The sequence below is a fragment of the Haliotis cracherodii genome, unplaced genomic scaffold (genome assembly GCF_022045235.1).
Source record: "Haliotis cracherodii isolate W230 unplaced genomic scaffold, xgHalCrac1.p SCAF_4, whole genome shotgun sequence".
In the NCBI taxonomy this organism is placed as follows: Eukaryota; Metazoa; Mollusca; class Gastropoda; order Lepetellida; family Haliotidae; genus Haliotis; species Haliotis cracherodii.
In genome coordinates this window covers 22,233,523-22,246,117 of record NW_027266297.1, presented here as the reverse complement: position 1 = coordinate 22,246,117, position 12,595 = coordinate 22,233,523, and the positions used below count along the sequence as shown (strand labels likewise).

The 12,595-nt window shown below is 37.9% G+C and overlaps 1 protein-coding gene across 2 annotated transcripts in view; it reads left to right on the top strand.

Annotated features, from left to right (window-relative positions):
- Window positions 1-12,264, top strand: part of LOC139479858 (acetylcholinesterase-like) — a 62,786-nt gene extending 50,522 nt beyond the window's left edge. For both annotated transcript variants that reach the window (XM_071262758.1, XM_071262759.1), the window contains 6 exons: window positions 643-784; window positions 1,484-1,564; window positions 3,705-3,778; window positions 4,704-4,833; window positions 7,687-7,822; window positions 8,698-12,264. In XM_071262758.1, coding sequence (XP_071118859.1) covers window positions 643-784; window positions 1,484-1,564; window positions 3,705-3,778; window positions 4,704-4,833; window positions 7,687-7,822; window positions 8,698-9,022 — 888 coding nt within the window. In that variant the 3' untranslated portion in view covers window positions 9,023-12,264. The remainder of the gene's footprint in view (window positions 1-642; window positions 785-1,483; window positions 1,565-3,704; window positions 3,779-4,703; window positions 4,834-7,686; window positions 7,823-8,697) is intronic.
- Window positions 12,265-12,595: the final 331 nt, after the last annotated feature.

The window sequence follows — 12,595 nt, the reverse complement described above, 5'->3', positions numbered from 1 at the left end:
TTTTATGTTTCCTAGTAATCTGTTACTGGTGTTTTATGTTTCTAGGGAGTCTAGTACTGGTGTTTTATGTTTCCTAGGAAGTCTGTTACTGCTGTTTTATGTTTGCTAGGTAGTCTGTTACTGGTGTTTCATGTTTTCTAGGAAGTCTGTAACTGGTGTTTTATGTTTTCTAGGAAGTCTGTAACTGGTGTTTTATGTTTTCTAGGGGGCACGGGTGGCCCAGTCGTCTAAGGCGCCGCGATTCGCTGTGCAGGGTTGCGTCCCTTGAACACGCCAGAAACCTATGATTGTGGGTTCGAATCCCGGTTCGCCCCGATTATGTTTCTAGGTTTGTCAGCACCATACCCGTGCTCATGGGTTTCACCGAAGTGGTAAACGTCTGAAACCTGCATCAGTTCGGGCTTTCCTCCCACATTAAGCTGATATAAGCCGTGATATGACTGGAATACTGTTAAAAGCAGCGTTAAACACAACTCACTCGTTATGTTTCTAGGTAGTCTGTTACTGGTGATTTATGTTTGCTAGGTAGTCTGTTACTGTCTTTTTCATATTATCTGGCGAATATATATTTTGGGGAGAATCTTGAGTGGGGTTTTATGAGTTCAAAGGAATCTGTTACCAAGGCTTTATTTCTTCTTCTAGTACGTGCCAGGAATGTACAACTTCTCTCCTGTCATCGACCAGCAGTTCCTGCACAGTGATCCGGAGTCTCTTCTGAAAGATGCCGACTTGAACGGTGAAGTGTTCATGACCGGCGTTACCCGCGATGAAGGGTCGCTTACAGGTAACATACAGGAAGACATATTACACTGATATACCTGTTGAGTAAGTTTGCATTGTACTTCCTCGGTCAGTTAAATTTAATTAACTACTAACGTCTTGAAGAATGCAACTCATTCTTAGAATATTTGAACATGGTATTTAAAACGTATAATTATGTAAAGATCAATAATGCCTCATGAAAAATGAAATTTTCATTAGGTTTGATGTTTGAAAATGTAATGTTTGATAGTTTTGGATATAGGTGGGCAGTTGAAATTTTGTAAGCATATGATAAGGTGTATTTGCGTCATCTCATTGAAATCGCTATCCAAAATGAACAGTGCGTGTCATTTACGTGATAATAAATTATGCAAGGAGAAATTAGAGTCATAATGTGCATTTCGGAAAACAACATTTCCCTAGAATGTGATCACAATAACTAATCCGGATCATGACGTGTTATAATTAATACTACTTTATAAATCTACCTGTGTACATTGTCTGCCTTTTGAAATTTGCAGAAGGTTCCATTTATTGCTGTTGTATAAACTTCATATTGACTTGATGGCGCCACTGATTTTGCAATGTACGTTCCAAATTATCCTATCTGGATAAATGTTATGATGTACAGAAATGATTCTCTTTGGCAGAGTATTAACACTTGCAATTATGGTAAAGGATTAACCTGGTCCACTGTGTGGATTGTATTTTGTTTCAACAGCTGTCAGGGTTAACGAGAATATGGATATTAAGCTGACGCCGTGGTTTGTGGAAGCCGTCACTACAATTGACATCGATATAGGTACATCTTTGTATTAAAACATGTGGTGTCTATTGACAAGATCCATTCTAAACTCTTTCCCACTACCGTCAACATACACGTAGACGCATTCAACGTTATTCCTGCCAACAGTTCCTTCTTTAGTCTCCTGATTACAATAACCACTTCACTTCCAAATTACTTGATCTGTTACATGTGCATCAACTCTTTTCATAACAGACTCAACTGTTTGAAAGAGTTTACAATGGATCTTTGAAACATTATAATTTACTACCATGTTACTCTATGCGGTCTTCTGATGTTTTTCAGCTGAAATCGTGGTTAAAGAAGCAGATTTTATAGAACTTACCCCAGTTATTGCCGGGACATTTACCCCTCCTCCCCAAATCATGAGAAACATTCCGGAAATTATTGGTAATGGGCAAAAAACACTGGATGTAAATTTCATTTTGAAATATTTCCTTTTGCGACTTCATTTTCAATTCGTTAACAATTGTATCATTTCTATTTTAGTGTTTGATTGGTTTGGCGAATGTTAATACACTTCAAATTATTTCCTTATCACAAGATGAACTTCGCTTTCAGTTTTATTGCATTCAAATAAATATGATTGGTTTTGAATTATTTGTCAAATTGGTTCTTGTTGCATCTTGACAAACTGTTAATTAAATACATGTTTATTTTGCATCAAAAGTCATTCTGAATATATGAGCGGATTCAGAAAAGTGGGGAGCAGATTTTACATTTATAAATATATTTCCACGTCATCAGAAAAAACCCCATTCAATGTACGTATCAAACATTTATCAAAAGGAAAATACATCATGGATTAAATATTAGAATTTGGAAATCAAAAGAATAAGAACTCACCAGTTTAATTCTACAACCTATCTGACTCCGCTCCTGTTGAAGTGTTGTAATTGTCAATCACCGTATATATGTTTGTTTCTTGTTCGTTTTCAATATTTTGATAATTTAGGAAGCAAATATAATATTAGTAAAAATACATTCTGCCTAGATGATACACTGAAGTGTTGGAACACTCCGCACTTTGATGTCCTATAATGATCATGTAATCACGAAACATTTAGTACAAAAAGTGTGATAAAAACAGTTCACAGTACAAAAGATTCAAATATTGTTCTGTTGTCCCTTTGGTTTTGTCAGTAAATTGCTCAAATAAATTGAATACGATGTCATTATGAAAAGGGTGATGGAAACGTCTTGTCGGTTTAACACCTTTGTAATTCTCTGTACCACAACACCGTCAATTTTCACCTGATGTTAAAGTTTCTTTTCACACATTGTCACCATACAGTTACTTCCGGTTTTCTTTTTGCACGTCACAATTGATGTGTCTTGGCCTGTAGGTGCATTTACACATGACCCGACAAATCATGTACATATTATGTGGATAATCCTACGTTTTTAACTTGTGGTTGACTCTGATCAAAGCTTGGCTTCTCATCAAACCTTTTGTTATTGATTCCACTATCACAAACATGTAAAGCTGAATTCAGCGCCTAGAAACACAAAGAAAGCATGGTATCCCAGATATAACAAAGCGAGCATAACAGAGATTGGTGTAAACCTATCCTAAAGTATATTAAAGCTGACATCGCTCAGGGAACAGGTTCCTAGATGTTTTTCGTATTTGAGGAAATGAATAATTAAAAAATGAGCAGTTGGCGGGATGAGGGTTTGGGGCAGTCGTCTGTGGTGTATGGTTGGGCCAGGCGGCAAAACGTTTGATACAGGGGCACAGATGCGGCTAAACAGTTAGCCAAAGAATTTCCTTTTCGAGATAACGTCTCACAATAACGGTATTTAAGAACCGTCAGCGTCAGTGTGTGAACATTCCTCTTTTCTGATATGATCGTCCCACTTACGTTTAAATTACATGTGTCATTCTTTCCCTCGTAGGTAAATTAGCCGTTTCATATATAGAAATGCTCATTACCCACAAGTAAATGTAGTTTCTTAAAATGTTTCAGTAAATGTATAGATATATTTGCTATATGGAATGTGAAGCTATGTGTATGTTGGCGTTTATTGCTGGCACTGACCAATTGGTCGATTGAATATATGCCAGATGTATTCGTCTTACTTTGAAGTAACCCATTGATGTACCGCACACTGATGTCACCCATATTTCTCGCAGACCTTGTTGTCCACGAATATAAACCATGGAAAGACCCTGACAATAAGACGGCTAATATCATCGGACTCTCTGATGTAAGTATTGAGGACCTTTGTAAACTAACTGTATGGACGGACACTTGAGGGATGATGCTATTGTCACATGTTTTTGTGATACACATATCGAGGCTGTGGGGATATTTTCAGTAGGTCTTGCTGAGAAAACGATATTTGCTAGCTTATTTGTTCATAGCATCTATTGGCGCGTGAAGTATAGGATAACCCGTACTCTAATTTCGTTGCAAATCCGTAATTTCTCGTTGTTTGTACGTTATTCTCAACATTTTCACGCTCGGAGTTTGTCGCAAACTTAGCTCTTAAATACTGTCAATTATAGAAATATGTTGTTTTAATGAAAGCACAATAGTCAATTAAAAAACTCATTTTAGTTTATGAGAATTAGTATTAGATAGTCCTTGTGTGTGTACTCCCTATTTAATTGTGGATCCTCATCATTAAAAGGGATCAGAATGTAGAATTCCATAGCGCAGGTACCTGTTATATGAACTACTGATAGTTCTTTAGTTTTCACATTGGGATCCATAGTTTACGAGTTAACTAACAACATACGTATGTTTATTCCGCCCATACAACATGTTATGATGTAATGCATTTTCATATTAATTATTTTTTATCGTCAATATGATATTTTTAATACAATCGTTACATTGATCACATCATGATGACTGAAATATGTTTCTGTGGATATTGAGAATTGTTTGGTTTGAAGTTTATTTTTTTCCACTGTGCTTTCACAAAACTATACAGTAAACTACTTTGAGGAACACGAAGGGATCACTAATTTTAGTTTGTTATAACCGTAGTTCGTTATAAGCATATTTGCACCATATATACAGAACATGGTCAGGACAATAATAAGTTCGTTATATCCGTCAGTTCGTTATAAGCGTGTTCGTTATAAACGTCGTTTACTGTATGTCAAATTGTTCTCCTTCTACAGGTTGTTGGTGATTCTACCTTTGTTGCCCCCGCCATTGATGTAGCGAAGCGTCTAGCGCAGAGGACACAGAACGTATATTTTTACTCTTTTGAGTATCACTCTCAAGTATCAATGAAACCATCGTGGCTTGGTAAGTTGTCTTTTGTCACGGGGCATTTGTCACAAGACGCGTGCGTGATGCCCATAGATATAGTTTCATTTATATCTTCAAAAGTTAAGGACAATTTTTCATTCATGTCAAGTCAGACAGCCTTAAATGAAACGTTTGTAGTTGCTCCCATTGACAAAGCCTTAAATACCATAACCATTATATGTAAGCATCACCACTTTACTTGTTTGATACCTTGGTGAAAGTGACATACAAAATTGTTTCATATGTAAGGCCAATATGTTAACAGAAGAAGAAATCTGCCAAAACTATGCTTGACTTGGCTTCACTCTAAAACCTGAAGACAACCTGGATTGCAAAGCTCCATTAAATTCCATACAAGGAAAGATTTATGTCTGGGTCCCGCAAATGTACCACCAAATGTCTATCTCAAAGATTAACCATAATACTTAATGCAATTCCTTGTCTTATTTAAGTGTAACAAGTATTCCAAGTTAAGATCTACATATCTCCCCTTCTTGAATAATGACTATAACTCTCAAATGTTAATAATCAATATTATCTACTCACAAAATAAACATGTTATCTTTTCAGTGGCTACTTATATAAAACATGTTTTTTTCAAGAAGATGTAATTTCTGTATATGCACGTGACATCATATTATGAGTTAGTATCAATTGTACTTTAGGCCATATGGCCATAATACTGAATAAACCTGTCTGCTGAGAAAATGTGGAATTAATATCATGTCGATTCTAGAAAAAATGGTTTTAATTCAGTCAAACCATTTGATTTTTCAACTGTACACCACTATCCCTCACGACAAAACTATTAGAAAGCCAACACTTCATTCCTTGATCAGATTAATTTGTCAGAATTAAAGCAAATGCCATCAGAAGTGTACTGAGAGAGTGAATATGGTTTTACGCCGCTTTTAGCAATATTCCAGCAATATCACGGCTGGGGACACCAGAAATGGGCTTCACACATTGTACCCATGTCGGGAATCGAACCCGGGTCTCCGGCGTGACGAGCGAACGCTTTAACCACTTGGCTACCCGACCGCCCCTGAAGTGTACTGAGAATACAATATGTGAACTGCCGTGCTTCTTCATTGACAACATCTTTGTCATTTTTTTTGGGTAAGACATTTAGGCAAGATGTAGGTATCATGGGCACCAATTGTGCTCTCCTTTTTTTGCTGATCTGTTTCTTTATGCATTAAAATCGGAATTTCTGCTCGGATCGGCAAATTCACAACAAGCCGTTGTCCAAGAGGTTTAACTCCAGCTTCAGATATATCGATGATCTAATGTCGTTTAATAACTGTCAAATAGAAATCCTTCCACTGATTTACCCACCCGAACTAGAAATAAAGGTTGGTTGGTGTGTTGTTTTACGCCACACTCAGCAATATTCCAGTTATATGTCGGCGGTCTGTAAATAATCGAGTCTGGATCAGACAATCCAGTGATTGATATCATGGGCATCGATCCACGCAATTGGGATCGATGACATACATCAACCAAGTCAATTAGCCTGACCAACCGATCCCGTTTGTCGCCTCTTACGACAAGCATAGTCGCCTTTTGCGGCAACCATGGGTTGCTGTAGACCTATTCTACCTCGGATCTAGAAATAAATGCGACTAGCGAGAGCGCCTCATTTGTTTGATCTCTGCATTCAGATTCAAAACACTCTCCCCAAGACTGTACGACTAGAGGGGTGACGCCACATTTCCTGTAGTTAATTTTATGTCAAGTAATAGTCAGCAACCTCAGACATGTCATGACTATTGAGATACAATCGAGTATACTCTTTTCAACAAGATTTCAATGAGTGTCACGTGACTCTTGCTCAAAGGTTTATTGGTCAGGGTTACAACATTCAAGGCCTCAGTGACCAAAACGATGACCGGTGGAAATCCCTACTTTATCTTGTGCCATATGTTCACGTGTTTTTCAGGTGAACAATTGACGGTAAATATCAAAATGAGCAGTGTGTGCGTACGTGCGTAGGTGTGTGCGTGTGTGTGTGCGTGCGTGTGTGTGTGGCCGTCTGTGTGTGTGTGTGTGTGTGTGTGTGTGTGTGTGTGTGTGTGTGTGTGTGTGTGTGTGTGAGAAAGAGAGAGAGCCCGAGCGCGCGCATGTGTGATTCCTTCATCACGGGGATTTGCCATGAAGAGAAAACTATTTCCGCGTTGGTTAATGCTTGTCATGGTATCATCGTGCTTATGCATGTCTTCAGCATGCAGTGTAATAATAGTATTTTCAAACAGTTTTGCATGACTATTGTGCTTACAAATTGGTATTGGTAAGCAAGAAAACCTTACTACAGATACATCTCATCGTTTGATAACGCGTACGTCATAAAAGATATTATGAACACACAATGCCATTTAGAAAGTGGTCAAATGTAACAAATGTTATATTTGGGATTACACGTTCTGAGTAAAGTACAGATTCTCGTACTTTCGTGGGTTGAGTCCCGTCCGGGATTCGAACCCACACTACCAGAGTGAGGCACCTAATCGCCAGCGCACAAAGTCAGCGATCTAACCCACTCAGCCACCGATACTTCCACAAAAATGAAAGTCCGACAACTTTGGCTGGTTGGGTGTTTTGTTTGATACAGAATAATATCTCTACAGTCAGCGCTTGAACAGATACAATTTTATCTGAAGGTTGGAGGCAAAGTGAAACAATTTATTTGTTACGCACTGCACAATAGTTTCAGAATGCCCAGTACACGATATTATTGGTCTGTGAAAGGACAAAAGCAACAGCGAAATGATTCAAAGGAGAATGGCAGTCCCCTCTCCAGAATATCCACCGGTCCGTTTCAAACAGAAAGTTGCTACATGTATGTTGCAGGGGTTCCCCATGGACGTGATCAGTTCTACCTGTTTGGCTACCCTTATACAGGACACCCGCTGTATGTTTACACTGAAGAAGACAGGCAAGTAAGCAAAGTCCTCATCAACATGTGGAGCAATTTCGTGAAAAATGGGTGAGTATATGTCGATTTCCTCATCTTTTGAAGATAGATTTTAACAGGCATATTCTTGCTTAAGTTAAATGACATTTCTCAATTAATTGGGGAAAAAAGGACGAAAAATGTCCTTTAGTGCTAGCCATTTCAATAACTCCCAAAGACAAGTTTCGATTTCAATTATTTCTGAGAAAAAATTCAATCTTTTGTATTTTAGATTCATAATCGGGTAAAGTTTCTTTGGAGTCTAGTTGGGTGCACGGATTACCTAGTAGTGAAACGAATGATCGTGGGCTCGAGTCCCGGTTCGTCCCGATTGTTTCTATGTTTGTCATCACCATTCGCGGGCTCGTTAACGTTGGTTTCATCAAAGTCGTAAACGTCTGAGACAAGGATCTCTTCGGGCTTTCCTCCGCCAGGAAGTTGACAGACCCGTGAAGATCCTGGGTAGAATAGGTCTTCAGCAACCCATGCTTGCCGTAAAAGGCGACCATGCTTGTCGTAGGAGGCGACTAACGGTATCGGGTGGTCAAACTCACTGACTTGGTTGATGCATTTTATCGTATCCCAGTTGCGATGATCGATGCTAATGATGTCGATCACTTGATTGTCTGCTCCAGATTTGAGTATTTACAGACCGCCGTCATATAGCTGGAATATTGCGGAGTGCGGCGTTAACCAACAGACGAACAAAACAAGCAGTTAGTTGACACGCCGTGATATAACTGGAGTGCTCACACAGACTCACACTTCTAGCATAGTTTCGATCAGTGAAAGCTGATGGATGACGTTATAAAAAATATTATTATTATCATTATTATTGATGTGTTTGATTGACTCAGTTGGTAATCAATGATGACACATTCTGTTTTATTTCGTTTGATGACGAACAGGAAACCATCCTTAACTACTGGAGATAATCAAATAGATTTCGAAGCTTTTGACGCTTACAACCAAACCTACATGAAAATCAACGGGGTTGAAGGCAATGGGACAATTACAACAGACCAGAGACTACGTCCCCGCAAGGTGGCGTTCTGGAACTCACTGCTTCCGCGGATGCGCAATAAAACACCTGAAATAAAGACAGAAGCATATGGAACTGTAACATGGGTATTAATCGTTCTATGCGTCATCTTATTTATATGTATGGTTGTAAGTATTGCGTGCGCCGTTCATATTCGCCGTCATAATTCACCACCAACCTATGCAGTATAACGTAATCTGTTTATAGGGAATCTCGGTAGTAAATCTTCATCAACGGTTTTCATCATGTTCAGTGCATGCGCTCAATGTGCCATATATTGTTATGCAGTAATTCAAAAATAAAAATCAAGAAATGTAGCGTATTTCGGGTAAATTGTTTAAAGCGACCGTTGCGTCCCTTGTTCGTCTGACAAAGTGTGTTTGTTATTATACATGCTTCTTTCAATAGTCAATTAGAAGACACGTCAATGAGTAAATATATTTATTTATGTCTGTACATTTGTCAAGATACGCGTGTGTACACTGATGCTGTATGTGTACTGGGGGCCAAAAAGGATTACATCTGAAATGTCTGTCCCTTAAAATGCAGTGCATCTGCAATGGGGAATGAAAACAACAGACAATGCATCATAACCTGAGGAAGAACACATTCTTATTGTTTGCGAAGAGGCCCATAGGACGTTAAGTCATATGGTCTTATGGACTCATTGTCGTAAATAACCGTAGATGACGATTTTATGGAACGTCGTTCCAACAATAGAATAGTCGAGATTATGTGCACTTGAGATCTGGAAACACACTTTTCCACATTTTCTCAGAAAAAAGACCATGGATAATATAACAAATAACCTACTCGCAACTCGGAATAAGGGATTATCTATGAGGGAACTACTGACAGTGTTTAAAGGTACAAAACTGATTCCCTCGATATTCTCTAAATGTGTGACATTAAGAAAGAGTATGTCCTGCTGCCCGTTGCAAGTTTCTGATACATGTATAATGAATTGTTATCCCCCCTTGTTGTTCAGTATGTTCTGTATGTGAAATATAGTGACTGGGAAAACGACCCCTGTACTAACGAAAAATAGGGTTGATCGTAAAGGATGCTAGTTTACACAAATGCAACGTTTCTGAATATATTCACAACTTTACAGTCATATAATACGGAAATTCTGGTGTTGTTATATTGATGCAATAAACGAACCACACACCACGGCTAAAATGTGTGTCATATTGCAAGGGAGAATCACTTAAAAATGGAAAAGACAGTAATAATTTTGAAAATCATAGTAATAGCTGTCCATACGATCACCGATTTTGATGTATCCACATGAACATATTCATGTATTTATAGTAATTATAACATTTCATAACCGTCATTGTTGAACCGTGAAAGGCATGCTGTGTCACAGGTCTCGGACATCTTTAAAAGCGTGTGGACACATGTAATGCTGTTGCGGTCCCAGTTGCGATTTCACCAATGTTTGTGGTGTGTTTTTCTTTGGATGTTGAAGCCTCTTGTAAGTGTGCACGTTGTATCACAAAATCAGTTTCTTCCATCAGTGGTTGTTGTAGTATTTGAGAGTTATAGGGAGGCTATTCTCAACACCCATTTCAGTCTAGGTCTGGATGTTGTATTAGTATCAATAAGATACTATTTGATATAAGTACAAAAAGAGAGCTTGTCAGGATTGACTCTCTGTCAAGGACAAGCCCCCGTTAACGACGGTACTAGGAAATCAATGCATTCACTTTTGCATCTTGTTACTTGACAGACACGTTTCGTGGAGTACTGCCCAGTACAGCCGGGTTTTGGTCCCCGTTCAAGTCTATGTCTATTTGATAAGTATTCGTCTGCATTTTACCTCACCGGGACACATTGGTTGTATTGTGTTTACAGTCTTTGGGGTTATTTGTATTGAACCCATGCCCCGAAATTAACATTCATAATTGGATTTCACCGATACAAAGAAAGGATGAGAACCTCATGCACTAGCTTTGCATAAGTATATTTTATCAAAAGGTTAGGAGACCAATTCATGTCAGTGTATCGACTTTGGTTAGCTAGCCATTGTTAAATGTCGAAGAAAATGTTTTAGGATTCAATGTATTCAATTTGTTGTCGGTTGTCATTTATATGCCTGTCGATTTGTATTTTACTTGCATCGTTTTATATGAGAGAAAGGATTTTTGGAAAGCAACTTCTTTATTATGAGGAACACAACTTTTCGGAGGTTATACTTACCCATTGTCCTGACGAAGGAGTAAGACCATTTCAGTCTAGGTCTGGGTGTTGTATTAGTTCTTATCAACTCTGAAACGTTGTGTTCCTCATAATAAAGAAGTTGACATCCTACATTCTGTCCCTTCTTGGTATCACTTCTAAATGCCATTTAAAGAGGGTGGTATTCAAGAGAAGCATGAGAAGCAAATTCTGATGGTAAAATCTTAGTTTACTGTCTAATGTAAGATGTCACCTACTGTTCTAGTATTATGGATGTTGAAACATTATGTAGTGATATACTAGTGACCATTTAAAATCTTGGAAGAAAATATTTTTGAATAAAGTACGTTTGTACTGACAAAATAACTGAGCCACCATGCCTATGAGTAGAGATAATGAAATATTAAATCAATTTCCAGAATGGTATCAAATCCAATTCTCTCCTGCTATCGTGTGTGAAATATTCAATCTTAATGTTTTACCAAGTATAAGGGTAAATACCAATCCTTAATAGTACAACACGTGACATCTTATAAATTCTTGAGGCACAAATGGTCACGACGCCTGGTGAAACTTGTATACACTTATTTCTATATGGTTATAGCATTGGTTATTGACACTTGTTAGCACGCACAACTTTAATTCATGTAAGAAATAGTGCTGTCTGTTTGTGGATAACAGTTCGCAATTCAAAACACTGATCTCTTTTGTCATTAAACGATACATATGATTCAGCAAGGAGGCGACTTATATGTGATTTAGACATGCATTAGTATATTAATGTATACATTAGTAGGCAGAGTGGGGTAAATGTACATTTCCATGGTTTTGAAGTGGTGACCATCTTAATGGTTACATAATATTCAATTGACAATTCAATTAACTGAAACGGCTAGTCTTAGATATGAAGTACTGTGTGAAACAACTTCCCCATATAACCCTGATCTGATAATGAAACATGATCGCCTATCAAATCGTGCATGTAATTAACATATGATATGTCTGAACATATACACATTTACTGGACCTCCAAATATATGCATATAAAACCGTTTATAATTTTATTGTATCCTTATTTTCAAAGCATTGACCTTTTGTCCTGTTCAAATACAAGTATTCAAAAAGAAGAAAGGTATTCAAGTGAGCTTATGTTCATCACGGCTCCCTTCCTGTGACACTGGACAATTTCTTATTTTTCTACTTCTCGTTATAATAATGCTTATGTAATATATACATAGAATAAACATTTCTGGACCGTTACGGTTGCGTCTGTTATGCTGTTCACCTTGTGAGTCCAAGTTGTTTAATGATAGGAACGTGTTGCAGGGCGTGGCAGCTACTGATGTAACGTCATACATAAAATGCCATACATGAAATGCTTGTAGATATTCCTCAGTAAGGCCTCAAATACCATAACCATTATATGTAAGCATCACTCCATTATTGTTTGATCACAGAACCTTGTGACAAAGAATAAGTGTCGTATCAAGTAATGCCCAAGACAAGGCCAGTATGTTAACGTGGGAAGAAATCAGTATCTACTTTTGACTATTGACTCTATAACATCTCCATGAACATCC